The sequence below is a fragment of the Neovison vison genome, chromosome 7 (assembly GCF_020171115.1).
Source record: "Neovison vison isolate M4711 chromosome 7, ASM_NN_V1, whole genome shotgun sequence".
Taxonomy (NCBI): Eukaryota; Metazoa; Chordata; class Mammalia; order Carnivora; family Mustelidae; genus Neogale; species Neogale vison.
Window position 1 is genome coordinate 195900180 of NC_058097.1, and position 19573 is coordinate 195919752.

The following is a 19573-nucleotide window of genomic DNA, read 5'->3' on the forward strand; positions in this document are numbered from 1 at the left end:
AACATAAGGTCTTTGAACTGTCTCGCCTACGACAGTACAAAAGTAAAATCCTCATCTGTCCCCAACACCAAGACATCCATCAGTCCCATCAAAACAGGCTAGACACATTTGCAATCACGTTCAGCCAAGAGGTAACAAGAAGGAGAAATGCAGGCACTCGGTTCTTCAAGTATACAATTTGTTTTTATTTACAATACCCTATAAAAATGTAAATTTAGAAACTTTAATTTTTATTAATTAGAACCAAACAAAAAAGATAAAGCACAGAAAGGAAGAAATAATAGTCAAGTATTCACTTGATCAGTTGTGAGGGGAAGGGAGGAAAGGCGCATGGTGGAAACAGTCAGTAGGGAAGGGCAGAGGGAAGCTAGGTCATGTCACCGGGAGCAGCTGGCGGGGCGGGGGCTCCAGAACGGGGAGACACAGAGATGGAGAGCAAGGACAGCAGGTTATAATGGAGGACTTTACTGTTGTAGGAGACATGTTTGTGCAAAATGTTGATTCTTTTTAAATATCATAACCTGTCCCCTCACTAACATTCGAAAAGGTGAGAATAGCAAAAAGTTTATCATCAGGACAGTCATGTGAAACTGACTGTGATTAAATTTTCCGGAGGGCTGTAATCCCTGGAGATCAAACCCCTTGTCCTGCTTGGCTGCTGCAGAAGAGGGGGAGGGGTGGAAGAGACCACAGTGGGCTGTCCCTGCCAGGACTGAGAGCCAGGCCCCCCTGGCTGCCTGGAAGAGGGACCTGGAGACAAAGGGGAAGGGCAGCACTTCTGCCTGTGGTGTGGAGGAGCCTGCAGAGCAAAGCAAGCCGAACTGAGCTTCCGTGGTTACCTCTGGAGGTTGCTACCCAGGACACCAAATAAAAATGGGGAAGTGGGAAGTAAAAGCATGGCTTTATTGACGTTGTCTCAGGAAGACAGAGCGAGTGTGCAAACGCTACACCATGGAAGCAGGTTCTAAGTCCGGCTCATCTGGGGCAACCTTGTACGCCCGGGAGGGGACAGGCTCAAGTGCACTGTAGTTGTAGCAGGAAAAGGGCTTAACCGTGTGCCGTATCGCCGAGGCGGACAGATACAAAGGAAATACGGCGGGTAGAGATACAGGACTTCTCAGCCTAGAGCTGGGCGTCAGCCAATTACGAGTTCTGATTTTATTAATGTGCTGCATACCCTGTATTTATATTAAAACAAGTAGAACCCACCAAATTAATTACAAGATGGACTAGAAACAGATTAAAAATACATCAGCTGGTTTGATTTCAGAGGAGGGACATGTCGACTATGTATTTCTCAATCTAAAACTCGTTCTTTAAGGATCCTCTGGAGACCACGTGAACGTGTGTAGGGGGTGTGTGTGCATACATATGTACATACATATGTATGTGTATATATATCGGTTTCTAGTTAATTGGTTCTCCTATAGTTGTATTAATATGGGGCAATGGGAAGAAGATTTGAACAGGATGAGGGAAGGAATCCTTTGGCAGGCTACGATCTACTCTGAACTGGAGTACTGGGGGTGGGAAAGGGGAGAGATTATATTTGCGTCTCTAGGGCAAAGAAAATGCAAAATTGAGAAGAATTGAGGAAAAGCGGGACATGCAGAACTGTAACACAGAAGGTCAGAAGGAACCAGCCGAAGTACCACCCAGCCAAATTCCACAGAGCAGTGGGGAAACATCTGGCACTGGGAGCCGACCCCTGGTGACAGGAATCGGTCCCACAAGACGCTCTGGGAAATAAGCTACCTTCCCTCCCTCATTAAAAACACTCCATTGTGAGGCGGCAGTGCAGGTGGCAGCCAAAAGGAGGTACAGGACACATTTGGAGATCTTTTATCGGATCCCCTGAACTAGCCTATGGGTATAAAGAAAGAGAGAAAGGAAACTTGTATAAATGAGTTAAAACAGAAGGCAATATTTTGCATTAAAGTTACATCCTTGTTAGAATTCTCTCAACAAGACACCTACAGTATGTCTACCTTGCCTTACCGAACTCAAGGGTGCTTCTGTACCCCGTACAGCATCTCGTATCTAGTAGATACTCACGCGGTTGATACAAGTCTTTAAGGTTTCCCACTAAATTCAGTTTTATGCCCCTGATCTCCTCACTATGGCGTCTAAAGCGCCGACTTCAGTAAGATGTGGGACTCTCCTGTTTCAGACTTACTGCAGCTTTGTCTCCAGCAAGTTCAGTTTCTGTCGGTCAACATAGCGAGAAAAGAGGGACACCAGGTTTGTGGGTATAGAGACTGGCTTGGCCAGGGCTGCTGGGGGAATCCGCAGAAGTTCTCGGGTTGCCATGAACATCACCTCTGTCCTGAAAGAAAAACCGTTAACGACACATAAGAACAACATGAGAAAAAGAATAAACAATGATCTAAAAGAACGTGAAAGAAGAAACACAGCCCGGACTGACCACTGGTTGTTCTGTGTTGATTCGGTAGCGGCGTCTGAACTCTGGAGGTCTTCCCCACGGCTCAGGACGACGAGGAGCAGTGACAGGCCAAACTACAAGAGGAGAGAGAGGGAATCCAACTTAGCTCCTGATCCTCCACCAGCACTGAGGGGATCCCGGCACTAGCCCACAATGACCCCGCTGCTGTGCTCTGGCGTCAGCAAACATCAGACATGAGCTGGGAGGTCGTGTCCTCCTCCTGGCTTTACTTCAGGCAGAGCAGCAACAGCATTACCAACGAAAAGGGGAAATCCCAGGGCCAAGCGTCCTCTCCGCTTCCCCACCCCAAAGTGAGATGAAATTTTTTCCCTGCCACAGATAATGTGGGATTTAGTTTTTCTTGCATTTACTAAAACAGAAATAGGTTAAAAAAAGTCGAAGATAAACTTTGATACAGAATATTAAAGTTCACAGAGAAAGAAAAAACATTAAATAGGATGATATTCTGAATTAAGAAAAAAGATGTGAAGACCGGTGGGAAAAAGAGAAGTGTACAAAGAGAAGTGACTGAAACGATTAGGCTATGAAGAGACTTCCTTGAATCTCCTGAAAAAGTTCCCTTAACAAAATTTCCATAACACATCCCTAGCGGACAGATAAAGTTTTAGGTAAGACGTTCAAAGCAGAGAAGGGATGCACAGATACATTCATATATGTAGGACTATTAAAATTTAAGCAACCTGCTCTAGAGATTAAAGATTTGTTTTATTCAATGGGCAGTACTGGCAGGAAACACGTGGTCTAAAGGGGCACAGAACGGAACACAAACAGCGACAAGCAGCCCAAGATGAAATGTATGAATCACAGCAACAGTGGATCTGAAGGGAACCCACGTTTCTGAGCTCACCTCACAGAGGAGAACCCTCACGTCACTGTCAGAAAAACAACACTGGGCTACACATACAATCACCTGTCTGACCTTGTGGCTTTCTACTGCTTTTATCAACATTAAACTCAGAGCCCAAGTAATGCAGAAGGCCCACAGCCTGTCACTCCAGAAACCCCACCTCTATCACCTCTCAACTGCCCTTGAGTCCTGCCTTGGAGGGTTTTCAGGTGTCGGAGGAAAGAGGCCTTGACTTTCTCACTGTGCTCACACAAGTGCCCACTGAGCAAGGGCATTTTGCTGAACTATCACAGCAGTAGGCTCATCTGAGTAAAAGGACAGCTCTGAAATCACCCTTGTCACCTTCCCTTCCAAGTCAGGAAACTGGCTCAGCAAAGTGAAAGAATGTGTTCAGTGTCACAAACCTGGAGACTGGCAGGCCAGGAATGGAAAGCTGCTCTGAAAGCTCATGTTCTCTCTTCTACGTTACAAGTCCCCGGCAAGTCTCTGGATCATGAATCTGACGTAGATGAAACATGGGACGGGATGTTCTCCTATTTACAGTCTTAAGAGTCAGAGTGCAGGCTACCTGCTTCCTTCCTCGCGTCAGTACTTGGATTTTATCTGAGATTACAGTGGTGTGAACGCAAAGATGTTTTCCAGCCCTCTCTGCACATATGTTGGCACGTGAGGAAAACCTGGCCACTGAAATTAAGCAGAAGTTGTTGGCTGTAACTCTTGGAAAACGTCCCAACAAGGCAGACAGCTAATCTACACGCTTGGCCCCGCTGCAGGCAGCTCTCTTCCTGAAGCAGAGTGGAGCCAGCGAAGTCATGAGGGTGACAGCCACCGCTGAGGCTGTGGAGAAGGCGAGCCAAAGAAGCCTATATCCCCGATGACATGTGGACACTATGCCAAAGCCATTCCAAGTGAGAGACAGAAAAATCCCATTTTATTGAAACCACTTATTTCTAGCCTCTGACAGCAGGCGTTTAATGCCTAGTGTCAGAGGCTCTCCTCTGTCAGAGGCTCTACTCCTGGCTGAGAGACACCTTTTCCAAAAAAGACTGAATGATTTATTTCAGAGACTGAGACAGAGACAGAGGCCTTGTGTGGGCACACACATACAAGGGAAAAAGGGGCAGAGGGAGAAAGAGATTTAAGCAGATTCTGCACTGAGTACAGAGCCAGATACAGGGCTCCATCTCATGACCCTGAGCTGAAACCAGGAGCGGACGCTTAGCCACCCAGGCACTGCTGAAAGAAACCGTTTTACAAGTTGCCACAGCAGCCAGTATCTGTATTTGTAACTCAGATCTAGAAGGCTGGCAAAGTTCAGGGACCTAAGAGGGTGCGAGCACCTTGTTCTGGAGCACAGCAGCGAGGTGAGGGTTGGAGGGTGCTGGGGCAGCTGCGCTTTGAGGTAGGTTCATGAGCTGTTGCAGAAGGCTGGTGACAGTCACTGACGGAAGGTGATACAGGAGCAGAGAGAAGGGACTCAGTAAGCATGGCAGCACCTACAAAAAAATGAAGAAAAGCATTACGTCCTGGCAACTGTGACTTCAGTCAGCCTGCATCAATGGACATGAACAGGAGGAGGCCCAGGGGCACCCTCAAATGGCCTCAGGCAAGATTTAACACAAAAGGGCTGTCCAATCTAGCAGGTACTACTACTGGAGTCTCAACAATGGGTTCTGAGGTATCTACTGAGAACTTTTAAAACTCCATTTGCACAGGAAACATGACTTGTGTGAACCAATGTTGTAAAATCACTTCTCAAATGGCAAGATTCACAATAAAACATCAGTATTTGGCTTCATCCCACAAATATTTCAATGTCTACAGTGTGTCAGGCATTGGGGGCTACAGTGAAGTGGTGAACAGCCCAGGCCTGCAGGGATGTACAGCTGAGTGGGGAGTCATGAGTAAACTGGCAATTTCAGTACCCTGTGAGAAGGACTCTGAGACCGGTAAAGCCTGAGCGCTGTGGAACTACCCTGATGTACTTTTAGACTTAACTGGCTCTTGTCTGATCTTTATAGAGGCTCAATGAGGAAGTGGAAAATGACAGATTTTGCAGCTATTAGGCAAGCTAAGCGAGCAGATGCTCGGCATTCAGAGTTCCATAGCTAGCAGTGAGAACCAGAATCCAAGGCTGTTGAATTCTGGCCTGCGAGTCATCCAGTCCTTTTTGTCATGGGCCCAGACTGTAAGGTTAAAACACAGTGCTACCAGCGTTAACTAGGCTCTAACACAGGAAAGGAAATCAAGTGCTTCCAGCACTCAGTGCCCATGGTATAAAAAGTGACAGCTGGTTTTACTTCAGATGGCATTCAAAGATGGAGTAGACTTCTAGTGATCGACCACTCTAAACAAATAAAGCTTTAACAACAAAAGCAGTTTTAATCATTCATAAGCGTATAATGAAGTCTGTGTACCCATCACCCAGTTTCGATAATTAAATCATCCACATTCTACCAATCTTATTAAAATTAAATCTGTTCCTCCTATATATCCTATCCTTTCATCCATAAATACTTCAGCTTGTATTTCTAACAAATTCTCTCACTTAACAAAATTAACAGCCATTCCTCAGTATCACCTAATATCTCCTCCATATTCATTTTCTCCAGTTGTCTCAAAAAGATCTTTTAGCAACTGATTTATTCTAATCATGATTCCAATAGGACCCACACATACCATCTGGCTGGTAAGGCTTTCAACATCTGTGAACTGGTCCCTTGCCCACTGCCTATCTTCTTTTCTCATGCTATTTGCTATTTGGTTGCTGACATTCCACAGTTTGGATCTGGCTAACTGCACCTCTGTGGTGTCACTTAACAGGTTCTACTATCCTCTGTCTTTTCAATTAAAAACTGATGGTTAGAATCAGAGGTTTAATAAAATGTTTAAGTTCATCAGGGAAGGCAAGGGTAAGAAAACTTCGTGGATAGATCTGTATGCTCACTCCTGCATTATGTCAAGAAGCACACAGTGTCTGGCTGTCCCCCTTCTTAGACGGTGATCATTTGTTTGCTGCCCCAACCAACATAAAATTCCCTATTCACCTTTAACCTGATGCCTTTTGCACCAGTGAGGACCGCTGTCCAGACTGACTGACTGGCTGCTTTTCCATTAGGTATTGTAAATTGGAGATTTTCTAATTTTATCATTTCTTTTATATTTATTAGCTGAAACTCTTCTAGGAAGAACTTTCTATTATCAACTTTCTGGTTACCATGATATTTAGTTGTAATGAAAAGGCAGGATAAATGTTTGAGTCTTTTCCCTATATACCCATTTTCAGAATAATGAGTTAATGGCCTAGCAACCTCTGAAGGTGATTAAATATTTTTTGGTATCATTAAGTTAAAAATATTTAATATATTTCAATTCATTGCTGTAATTTATTTTTTATTTTTTTTTTAAGATTTTATTTATTTATTTGACAGAGAGAGATCACAAGTAGGCAGAGAGGCAGGCAGAGAGAGAGAGAGAGGAGGAAGCAGGCTCCCTGCTGAGCAGAGAGCCCGATGTGGGACTCGATCCCAGGAACCTGAGATCATGACCTGAGCCGAAGGCAGCGGCTTAACCCACTGAGCCACCCAGGCGCCCACTGCTGTAATTTTTCTTTCTGAAGCAAATGATCCCATTTTTGGCCAACAGGAGTCCCTTCAGCTTTGTCTGTGCATCTTTCACGTGGGACCCTAGTAATCTTTTAGCTTCCTTACTTTCTGGCACAAGATATTCCAGGATTACCTTGTATATCTTATGCCTCAGACGTGCAACCAGTTATTGCTTCAAGAAATGGTATTCAGAGATGTAGTCTATTACTCTTTAACACACATAGGCAGAAACTCCACCCCTATAATTAACCAAGTTTTCCTCACTAGCAGGCCCTTCAACTAAGGCAGACGTCTTTGAATTCCAAGCTCCCAGCCCTACATGCTATATTTCTAAGACCCAAAATAGCTCCTGGTACATAGATGTGTAATAAATATTTAATAAATATTTACTGAATAAAGCTTTCCCAAACTTATTTCCACTGATGAGTTCCTCTAGGACCGAGCATTCACCCCATGACCTACAATAATCCATATGCTCTAAGGAAGCTGCTGGTTTTTGTCTGGCTTCCATTTTCTAGGATAAACCTCAAATCCTTAAACTTTTTTCCAACCCATTTTTCCTTCTTAAAGATCTTTAAGAAACATATTTGTCTCGTCCCGCTTCACTTTTCCACGAGGCCTCAACTTTGCATTAATTTCTTCTGCCGGTGCTACAATTTCAAAGGACTTTTTCAACTCACTATGATTTCAGAGGGAGTAATTTTCAACTTTCATGCCATACTACCTACACGGTATCCTGGAATCACGTTTTCTGTGGATCATCACCAGCTGGTTACTGATCAAGCATCAGTGTTGGCTCACTCTCGTAAGTTCCAACATTCTGAACCTCACACTGAGTAGTAACTACCTGTTGTACTACCCTTTTCAATTGCTTGCTCTGAACTTCTAGAATGATTCTAAATAGTGCTAATCTTTCAAGTGTTGGGAAAAGGGTAAGTAGAGAGCAGTTCTTACCAAGAGTTTACTTATAAACTTGAAAATCACGTTTCAAAGTCCAGCCTAGTTTAGATCTTGATAAATGTTATTTACGAGCACTGACTTGATTCCTGTGGCACACCATTCAACTAAATATGCAGCTAAATCTTAAGGTCCTGACAACAGCCCAGTGAATACTTTACATCCAGCAAAGTAACCAAGACCATACATCTCTAAATTTTAGTAAGCATCGGATTCAGCTGGGGATTCTCTTACAGATACAGAAGCCCTGACCCTTCCTCTGTAAATTCTGATTCAGAATGTTTGGAGTAGGACTGAATTATCTGCCTCCCAAGAAATTCTGAAACACAACACAGCTTCATGACTATGACAAATACGATGGGATTACTGCTTTCCTCAGTTTAGGAACTTGGTCTGTTAGAGGAAAAATGGGATTAAAAGTATAGTCCTAGAGTAGAGTTTTGCTTTAAACAGTCAAATCCTACTGCTGAAGGTTAGACAAAACAACAGAAACATGAAGAGGGGAGGGAATGAAATTTGGATTCTAGAAACCTTATCAACTATGAAGACCCAAAGGAAAGAAGTCCCACATGGGGGATCACCTCATCTTGTGCATCCTTCTTGATAAGGAAAGGGAGATTCCTGGCTGTTGTCATGAGAATGTCAGCTGCTTGCTCTGTGGAGAGGAAAGGAAGAATACGGGCAACCATTCTCTTCCCTTTTCGGATACACATGATCTGTACAAAGTGGTCATCACTTGGCCTGCAGGGGAAGGAAATGCTCACTTAGGTCAGCAGGAACTATTTAACACGTACTTTTTCTCCTCTTACATGTTAGTGAATGAACATGCTGTGCTTATTTTCACCCTAGGATGACCTGTGCTACAAAATAATGGGAATTACTTCCTCAACTCTCTGCCAAACAATAAGTCATTTTTCAAGTTTCACAAATGTAGAAAATCATCTTCACAAACGTACATAAAATAGACTTGTTCAAACTACAGATGTTCACTTAAGTATATGTAACTAGACAAACAACATGGTTAATACAGCAAAATCTGAAAACATACATAAGCAAAAAATATAAAAACAATCATTTCACAATTAACTTTATACTATTATCATTTTTCAAAAATTTATTTGTATGACAGAGAGATAACAAGAGAGCATAAGCAGGGAGAGTGGCAGAGGGAGAGGAAAAGCAGGCTCCCCATGGAGCAGGGAGCCTGATGCAGGACTCGATCCCAAGTGACCTGAGCCGAAGGCAGGTACTTAACTGAGTCACCCAGATGCCCCTACTGCTACCATTTTTAAGAAACTTTGTTAGATCTGTGTGCTCACTGACTGTGTATTTTTTTCATTAAAACAAAAACAACAACAAAAAAACCCAACAAAAAAAAAAGAGTCCAGAGAATTCACATGGCTTTGTACTTGGCTTTCTTCACCGGACAACTTCTTAAGACAATTTTCTATCTCCACAGATATACTTCAACTACGTTGATTTGATGACCCCATAACATCCCCAGCTAAGGAAAGCCCACCTTTATTCAACCAGTTGCCAGTCCGCCTGACTCCAGAAATGGTGTGATGAAAAGAAGGGGTTTATTCTTATGTTCTGGTTTGTGTGTGTCCTGGCTCAGAAGAATCACCAATTCTTTTGCATGGGCAAATGAAAGGGGAGGTTTCGGGACAGAGTCCCCTTACATTCATCAAATAAACACTTGGGGTTTATAGAACATTTACTGTTTGCAAGATCCTGGGTGGGACAGATGACAGATACAGATAAAAGGATACATTAAGGAGCTTAGTCCCCACTGGAAGACTGACTGGCTACGACAGTGTATAAGCATTCTATGGAAATTCCAAGAAAGTATAAATGTCTGTACTTTCCAACTTAGTAGAAGAGACTACATGAAGATTAAAAGACTGAACAGGCTGGAATAAAGCACAAAGCAAGTACAACCTATAGGCTCAAATGCAGACACCAAATCATGCTCCCCACGATGTCTCCAGTGCCCAGGATAGTCCCTCTCAGAGAGTGAATAGCAAATAAATGAATCTGGAATAAAGAGACTGTTTTCCTGGGTGAGAAGGATTATGAAATGCTTTATATGACGTGGCATTTGAGTTAGGCTGGAAGGACAGTCTCTGAGCTTCCTGGGATGGTAAGGAAGATATCCAAAAGACAGAAATGTGGAAAGCTCAGGTCAGCCAAGTAAGGAGTCCAGCTGGTCTCATGTGCCCCTCCAAGTGTACAATTCTTACCTCTCTTGTCCAGGCAATTTCCCCCTTAAGTTGTCATACATGCTACAAATTTTGTGCTTTCTTTCATCCGCCAGGGCAGGTCGCTCTTCTTCTAGACTTAGGAGATACCGCCTTTCATAATCCTCCACATCCAGGAGTAAACTATAGGTCTAAGTGAGACACAAAGCAGGCCACAGCATGCTGGGTCAGGATCAGAGTATTTGATAAACAATTTCAGTTTAAGACCACCAGGTAAAGACAAAAGAGTGAAAACGAACTGTAGTAAGACAGAGGAAAAAGGTGCTCTTTTGAATCCAGAAAAACATAATGAAAGAACTTAAAGAATTCCTCTCTCTTTGTTGTCCCTCCTGACCACTAACCCAGGAGTGAGGACAGTGAATGATTACACCCTTTGCAAACCTTCCAGCAGCAAGAACAGCATTATAACAGAAACGATCTGCATCACTGCTTCAAGTGATGCCTTCTATCTATGAACACAGTAGTAATTTTACTCCTGGGTGCCAGGCACTGTTCTAGGCACTACGCTTATACTCATTCACAAGACACTCTCCACAACCCAGTCAGAAAGAGATGACGTTATCATCTCCACTGTTGAAGACGAAGAAAATGAGGAGAGCACAGAAAGGTTAAGCAGCTTGCCTCAAGTCACAGACTCAGTTAGAAATGCAGAAGACGCGATTTGCAGCCTGGTTCCATACTCCGTGCTCTTCCTCACCATGCCCATGGCCTAGACACATAGTATTTACACTTTATAAACGAACTGCCTACAGAGTACCACATTTTTCTTTGCACCCAGCACAGTGTCCAGCATCCAGGAAATACCTGTGAACTGACCTCATTAACTCAATTAATTCACAGGTGGAACAATGTAATTTTTATTCTCATTTTCTTAGAAAGGTGACCTGCTCCCAAACACTTAGCGGTTAACTGACCAAGCCTGGACAAAGACCCAAGACTTCTCACTCCAACTGCAGTGTTCTTTCCATGAAGCCGGAGGTGAGGCACGGCACACTCTTTTCTAGTGTGCTCTGGTACATAACAGACACATAAGAAGAACATATTCACTAATTAAAATCACAGAACACCGACTGCTCACTTTCCCACTTCTTGAGTACCACATCTATGTGACAGTTCCTTATTTGAAACTAACTACAGCAACAAATTCTAAACTTACTTTCTCAATTATGACAAGGGTTTTTCGTCTCTTGTCCCGAACCTGTTTTTCTTTTGTCTCCTAAAAAAAAAGACAAGACTACTCAGTGTGAATTCTTCACCTCTGTTAAAAATAACTTTCCTAAGTATGCATATGTACTTCCACTTGTGACAATACCGTGAAAAAAATCTTAACTCTTTGAAAGTTAGTAATCTAAACCAACACTAACTGGATGAAGGTTACAGAACAGACCGAATTAACCCACACAGACTATTAAACTGAATTTACAGGTGGTCACAAGGTAATTACAGAATGTAGTAAAGATGCAGACAATCACAGGAAAATCTTAAAACACATAGAAAATGGTAGTTTTTGAAACTGGAATGAATAGCCCAGTGCTGTTTGCAGCCGGTTACCCAGTTTAAAGACTCCTGCCGCCCCAAGTCTAGCCTGGCTGCCGAGGAATGTGTCAGCACCTCAGCCCACCTGCAGGAAACCAGAACGCTGGGACACGTGGTGGGGAAGCTCCCAGTCACATGACAAACAACTCCGTTGCGCCTGATTCCCTCCCACGGTGACCCCTAGGCACCAGGGACAACCCAGAGTTTCTTGAACACACGGCTGTGCTGACACTTACATCATCCTCACTCCGAGACGTCACAACGGCATCGATCATTTTTCGGGGGTTATTCACACTGGAGACTGTAAGCTTTCCCAAAGAGCCCTCAAACTGCACTGTAAGGACAAAGCATTTTCAACAAGTAACTCAGCAGTGTAAGCAGGCAGCTTTCTAAGACCTCTATGGTCTATATTCTTTCCTCACAGTCTAATGGTTCAGTACAGAAATCTATGTTATCTAATGTGATCTCTTACCCAAATCTACCTTTTCCCATTCTTTGGTTGCAATGGTAATAAAAATCTGAAGTATTTCCCTTTTATTATAGGGATACTAGAAATTATAACACATTTTAAAAAGTTAAGGAATCTCAGGGCGCCTGGGTGGCTCAGTCACTAAGCGTCTGCCTTCGGCTCAGGTCATGACCCTGGGGTCCTGGGATCACAGAGCCTGCTTCTCCCTCTCTCATTCCCCCTGCTTGTGTTCCCTCTCTGCCAAATAAATAAATAAATAAAAATCTTACCAAAAAAAAAAAAAAAATTAGAAATTAAGGAATCCCAAGCTGTGAAGGATATACAAGTCCATCTACACTCATTCCACGCAATAAAGGCAGACCTCTGCATTTAAGGACAATGGTCCTTACGAATGAGCTTTGAATGTCTGTATCCAGTTGTCTCCACAGTTATTTCTATTTATCGTATGGGCAGCAGGTTGAATTTCTTTTATTGTGGGCCTAGGGGTAAGGACCTCACCTGGCTTATACGCGTGCTCCAGTTTGGCCACCTGCGGGGTAATGAGTTTGGTGCGCTCCTTCTTCGGGCCTTCGCCTTGTACTTCTTCAGCAGCTGACAGTTTCTCCAGTTTTTCAAAGTAATTCTACCACACGAAGATGATTTCAGTTGCAACACAAGCCCAGAGTACCGCTGCTCTTTATCATACGTGATTATACTGGCGGCAGCAACAACTGGGACTCTACATATGCATCGATCTTTAATTTTTGCTAGACTGCCAGATATTTACTTCTCAAAAAATCCCAGCCTACAGAAAAGCCCAACATCAATGGAAATATCTTTAAAGTTAGACTGCCAATATGTTTAACTGAGAAAACCAGATTATTGATGCCAAAGAGATTTCAAAACATTGGCCCGAGAGCCTCTGTAAAGAATAAGAGGCAAACATAGAAACCTTCTAGTGAACACTGAGAGGCTCTCCAGCTTCAGAAGAGGACAGAATTTGCTTAGTCAATTCTTACCCAATTGAAAACTACATCAAAAGCAGATTCTGTCAGTATGTAGGTCTACCAGTATCTCCCTGAGCGCCTCCCCAGAGTAAGGGACTGAATGGCTGTCTACCTGGTAATAGAAATCGTCCAGGTAGGGATCAGTGCTTTGCAGCTGCATCATCTGGATTTTAGAGACCCAATCCTTCTCTCGCTGCAGCATGAGATTGGCATAGGGATCCTTTCGGAGATGGTCTTGATGACTGCTCCGGTGACTTCCTCTGTCTCCAGCACCATTGAGACTGCGATGCTGACTGAAAACAAACACAGGGGCGCATTCACTTCAAGTCACAGTATTCATTAGGCCTTGTAACAACACAGGAACAAGCCCCGCCGGTTAAAAAAAGATTCCACTTTGCTTTCGTTAACAAAGTGAAAAGAACTGAGTCTTAATCACGTCGGAGAACAAAGAGCTATGCGATACACACTGAAAGAAATAACCCGGAGACCTGAGTGCCTCATCACGTGTGCTGCGCACTCACCCACGGACTGTTTAGGCCCTGCAACAACCCTAAGAGGTGGGCGGTTTGATTTTCTCCACTGAAGACAACAAACTGAGGCCAAAGAGATGTGAACGCAGGCCAATTTGACTCACAGTCTATACACTTTTTTTAAACTTGCAAAAAAATAATGAAGTACTTCAAATATAGAGAAAAGCCCACAATAAACATTCATCTATCCACCACCCAGACTTAGTGGAAAAAAAAGAAAATAATTTAGTTGCCCCAGTTTGCCTCAGGGTTTTAAAGAGGAGTATTAAAGCAACATACTGTTGTATTTAGTTAAGGCCCTTTTGCACCCTGTCTGGATCCTGGGTTCCCGCCTCCCCTCCTTCCCAGAGGAACCACTATCCTGACTTTGTATGCACTCCCCCTGAAATGTTTTTTCTAAAAATATTTTATTTATTTGAGAGAGAGACATTCTGTGCCCATGTGTGTGTGGGAGGGCGGGCGAAGGGGGAGAGAGGGAGAGAGAGAGAGAGAGAGAGAGGGAGAGAGAGAGAGAAACTCAAGCAGTCTCCACACTGAGTATGGATACTGATGTGGGGCTGATCTCACAACTGGGGACCATGACCTGAGCCCAAACCGAGAGTCAGATGCTTAACACTCTGAGCCGCTCAGGCACCCCTCCCTGCAATATTTTTAAGACTCATGACTCACGTATCCATCTTTAAATATTATACGGTATTATTCTGTGTGCCTTTAACTTTTACATAAATGCTACTGGACATGTTAAGTCTGCCCCTTGCTTCTTATTCAATGTTACGCTCCTCACATTTATCTGTGTTGACAGCATAGCCAAGCATATACCAAAATGAACTGCTAGCATGTGGTGTATCCATGTTTTCAACCTTATTATTTACTGCCAAATTCCCTTACAAGAGGCTGAGACTAACCAATATTCTTGCCAATAATGAGTGTTGAGACATTTCAAATTTTACTTGTCTGATGATGTAAAATAGCTATCTAATTTTAATCTGTATTTTCCTGATTATAAGCAAGCTTGAAATTTTTTTTTCCCCCTCTGAGTTTAAGGTGTACAATATAATGGTTCAATGGTTTTAAATGTTACTTGGTGCTTACCATGATAATTGTACTCTTAATCCCTATCATCTATTTCACCCATCCCCCACCCTCCCTGCTCTCTGGTCACCATCTGTTTGTTCTCTATAGTTAAGAGTTTTTGTCTCTTTTTTCCTTTGTTCTTTTGTTTTGCTTCTTAAATTCCACATATAAGCAAAGTCATATCAGCTTTACTGAGGTGTAACTGACATACAAAGAACTGTGCACATTTAATGTGTACAATTTTGTAAGTCTGGACATGCAAACACTTGCCTTACCATCACCACACATAAGATAATAGATATATTCAACACCCACTAGAATTTCTGTATCTCCCATTATTTTTTTGGTGGTAATAACACTTTACATAAATGAGAACCCCCCTCTTCAGAAATTTTCAAATATATAAAACCATATTGTTAACTTCAGGCACTAGAAGTTTCGTGTGTTAAAACAGTCAAATGTATTAATCTTTTCCTTTATGGTTAGCACTTTCTGTGTCTTATTTTAAAAATGAGCCTATGTTGTTCTTCCCCTGCAAAAAATACTCTAGAGCTTCTTTGAAAGTGAGAAGGAATTACACACATAGAACCATAAAACTGAAGGTTAAAGAAACCTCAAAGTTATGTTTAATTTTCTATTTTTCGTTTATGAGCGATTACAGAATGTCAACCCCATGAAGGCAGGACTTTGACATACCTCGTTCTTCTTTCAGTCCCCCAAACCTACCACAGTGTCCGATATGCAGGGCTATCAGACACTGTGGTAGGTCTGCACACATAAGTACTTATGTGTGGGGCTGCATACATAAGTACATATTTGTATCTGTTAAATAAACATTAGATTACAGGCAAAAACAGAGTGACTGCTGGCTTTACGTAAGACCGAAATACAAACCTAGCCACTATATTTCAAAGTCACCTCTGAGCTGAGGTGATAAACAAAGATAGTTAAGAGTATAAAAATGACTTAAAAAAATCATATCTATATTCTATTTCTGATGTACAATAAACAGATTTATAGAATCTCAGAAATTAGTTGATAAAAAATCTTGTCATTTAAACCCAGTTATCAAGGCACTTGGGTGGCTCAACTATTTAAGCATCTGACTCTTTATTTTGGCTCATGTCATGATCTCAGAGTTGTGAGATCGAGCTTTTTGTGGGGCTCTGTCCTGGGTGTGGAGCCTGCTTAAGATTCTCTTCTCCCCCCACCAAAAATGAAAATAAATAAATAAATAAATAAATAAATAAAGCTAGCGTATCAAAAGCATAAAACAACAGCACATATGATCTTCTTTACCAGTAAAATAAACTTAGTACTAATTACATTTACTTAAAAAGTAAACTAAATAAGTAGCACCTTGTTATACTGTAACAAAGGAAAAATTGAATTAAGAAACCACCAAGGCGGGACGCCTGGGTGGCTCAGTTGGTTGGACGACTGCCTTCGGCTCAGGTCATGATCCCGGAGTCCCAGGATCGAGTCCCACATCAGACTCCCAGCTCCATGGGGAGTCTGCTTCGCTCTTTGACCTTCTCCTCGCTCATGCTCTCTCTCAAATAAATAAATAAAATCTTTAAAAAAAAAAAACAAAAAAGAAACCACCAAGGAGCAGGATGAGTCCTTACTTTCTGCTCTGCTGCTGTCTCTGATGCAAGAGCCGACGGTGCTGTGGATGGAGGTGAGTCGTGTCCGGTCTAAACATTGGGGCCTGAGATCTAAGAAAAAAAAAGGGAAAAGTTTTTAATTCTGTTGTTCTATGATCTGAAGTTTTAGAGAATGTTGTCAATACAGGCTAACCTCACACAGCACACTCAAGGGAATATACAAGTCTATCCTCAGATCTTTCAGAAGGAAAAGACTGTAGTACTTTTACATGTCTTCTACAAACACTAATTCTCAACTCCTAAGAAGAGGACCATAAAATTTGAGTGAATTCGCAGGGAAGCAGTGTAACTATTTTCTTCTTCCTCCTAACTGTAAACAGAAGTCTCAAAAGACTTAATGTGTTTAGCTTCAACTATTTGGGAATCACACTGAAAATCTATGTGTGATAGTCACTTTATGTCAACTTGGCCATAGGCTGTGGTGCCCAGTTGTTTGGTCAAACACCGATCTAACAATAATATTGTTATTAAGAAATAAGGAAAAAGAGGACTTTTGAAAATGTGGGTGGGCCTCACCCAACCAGCTGAAGGCACTAAGAACAAAAACCTGCTATTTCCCAGACACGAAGCAATTCTGCCTCAAGCCTGAAACACAGAAGTGCTGCCTGAGCTTCCAACCTGCCAGCCTAACCTACAAATTTCAGACTCAAGAATGCAAGTTCAACTCTTATCTGAACTTGCACTTTCCTGGCCTGCTTTATGGATTTCCTTAGCCATTTCTTAAAATAAATCTTTTCATTATATAAAGAAAAATGTATGTGCATATATACATATACACATGTGTATATATACAAATACTTCATTGGTTCTGTTTCTCTGAGGAATCCTGATACTATATGACATGTAATAAAATACAATCTCACTAGAAGCAGAAACTTGAACCCCTATTATAAAACCAGATTGGAAGTGAGCAACTTGGCTACTGAACCCCTATTATAAAACCAGATTGGAAGTGAGCAACTTGGCTACCACCAAGATGAGCTGACTTCTCAGTCTCTACATCTCTGGTCCTTAGCATTTGGTAATTCTTGTTACATAATAAGCACTTTGTGCACGCAGATGTTTATAAAATGGATATAAAGTGAGACCTAAGAAAGGTTAGAAGAAATAAAGGGGTGATTAGCAATATGCAAATTACACAAGAAGCACGTGACTTTAGGAAAATGTTAATTCATAAGAATGCCTGGAGACTGTCAAACACTTTTGTGTCTGACAAGAAGACGATCCAATAACATCTCAAAACACATCCCTTGCAGACATGGAAGCCTCACTGATAAAGAGCCTTGGGCGACTGATGGGTAAAGAGTGGCATTAGTTTGCACACCTTAGGTTTTGCAGGTGAGGCCCTGGGCCAGGGGAGTGCTGCTGCGGAGGCGGCGGAGCGGCAGGGGGCGCAGCACTAAAGAAGGCACGGAAGCCAGGTGCTGGGGGAAGCACCTGCCCTACTCGCCCTTGCAGCAACTTGGGATTCATGGCAGCAAGCGGACTACCAACAAATCCAGGGACCCGTGCAAACTGGCTGGGAGACATCCGTCCAGGCGGTAACTAGAAAGAGGGATAAGATCTCAGATTTAGTGAATCAGCAAGCCTCTTGCTTTTATCCACAGAAAAGTGAATACTGTTTCCATCAATAACTTTGTTTGAAAAAGTGAAGGAATAAAATAAGAGGCAGTAGAGACTGATTAACAGCAAAGAGAGGTATTACCTATGAATGTTAGGAAAGCAAGAGAGCTCTTCATGGGTTGGGCTCATCACAGGCTTACCTGTGCTCCTCCAAGAAGCTGTGCTCTCTGGAGGGGGCTGAGAACAGGAGGAACACCAGGAGGGAAAGGGTGACCAAGCAGGGAAGAGTTCTAGGAAAAAAAAAAAAAAAGACAAAAAATTACACACATTCTGTGAAATTTGTAAATTGATATAAAGGAATTTAGTAAAAATGCAGAATAAACTTGGATATAAAAATCTTGGATATAAAAAAGCTGTCTATGGAAGGAATATGAAAGAGAGCAATGCTAGACATCAGGAAGCACTATGATCATGTAACCCGAAGAAGGAGGCAGTAGGATGAGGGACTGAAATAGCAGGAAACCAGATGACCACGCAGGGTATGAATTCTTTTTTTTTTTTTTTTTTTTTTAATTTTATTTATTTACTTGACAGAGAGATAGAGATCACAAGTAGGCAGAGAGAGGACGGAAATAGGCTCTCTGCTGAGCAGAGAGCCCCATGCAGGGCTCGATCCCAGGACCCTGAGATCACGACCCGAGCTGAAGACAGAGGCTTAACCTGCTGAGCCACCCAGGTGCCCCATTAAAGATTAAAAAAAAAAAAAAAAAGCTCAGGTATGAAACAACTGAACATGATGAACCATGTCTTCTGACCTGGGGACCATAACATCCAGAAATTCAAGTATGGAGACTATAATAAGCGCACCTAATTTAGGAGACCGCTATATACTAATGGTGAAACCATATGCAGCACGTTTTCATCAGGACGTGAAGACACATACCGGGACACTGCAGAGCTGGTTTGGAGACATCCTCTCACCATAGGGAGCAGGGTAACGTGGTGGCATCGGGGGCCGGACATGGACAGGCTTCGGACACAGGATCTATCAGGACAAACATATACACAACTACACTCAATGAAGTCAGTTTTTCCTCCACCTACTCTCCCTCCCCTCGAGTACTGGTAGAGACACAGAACTCAATGCACAGCCCTACTTCTAAGCAAACTGCTACGGCTATGGGTTCACGTACGAACCTTTGGTCACTTCCTCTCGTAAACACCAAGCAATGTGCCACTTGTAACTGAGGAAGATTTAGCTAATTCTCCAGTTATCCCCACCCTTCCATGCTATCTGAGGGAGGTACCAACAGATATTCTGACTTGCAAATTCTCTGCAAGAGGATATTATTTTGGTAGCAGCGAGGGAGAAGGAATGATAAGAAAGCTGGAGGATTAACTAAGTCCTATTCTGAAGCCCCTGTGATATGGCCGCCATGCTCAGCTCTTTTGTGATCCATTGGGACTCCACCGTTTTATAGAATACTGAGCCTAACTAGGGCCATACCAACACCACCCTCCCCCCATACCTTCCAAATTGGCCTTCCTTTTCAGCTGCTGGTTTCAGGTGGAGGAAAGTCTATGGAACAGGACTGCACAGGCTCTAGGGAAAGC

At 42.7% G+C, this 19573-nt stretch overlaps 1 protein-coding gene across 1 annotated transcript in view; it reads right to left on the bottom strand.

The window, feature by feature from the left end:
* Positions 1-213: 213 nt before the first annotated feature.
* PATL1 (PAT1 homolog 1, processing body mRNA decay factor) overlaps positions 214-19573 on the bottom strand; it is a 31246-nt gene continuing 11886 nt past the window's right edge. Inside the window, exons 6-19 of the mRNA XM_044259384.1 lie at positions 18903-19004; positions 18160-18249; positions 17721-17941; positions 16358-16447; positions 13238-13418; positions 12638-12761; positions 11907-12004; positions 11291-11350; positions 10117-10265; positions 8455-8614; positions 4652-4807; positions 2426-2517; positions 2177-2326; positions 214-1864 (exon numbers count right to left, since the gene is read on the bottom strand). Coding sequence (XP_044115319.1) covers positions 1843-1864; positions 2177-2326; positions 2426-2517; positions 4652-4807; positions 8455-8614; positions 10117-10265; positions 11291-11350; positions 11907-12004; positions 12638-12761; positions 13238-13418; positions 16358-16447; positions 17721-17941; positions 18160-18249; positions 18903-19004 — 1695 coding nt within the window. The 3' untranslated portion in view covers positions 214-1842. The remainder of the gene's footprint in view (positions 1865-2176; positions 2327-2425; positions 2518-4651; positions 4808-8454; positions 8615-10116; positions 10266-11290; positions 11351-11906; positions 12005-12637; positions 12762-13237; positions 13419-16357; positions 16448-17720; positions 17942-18159; positions 18250-18902; positions 19005-19573) is intronic.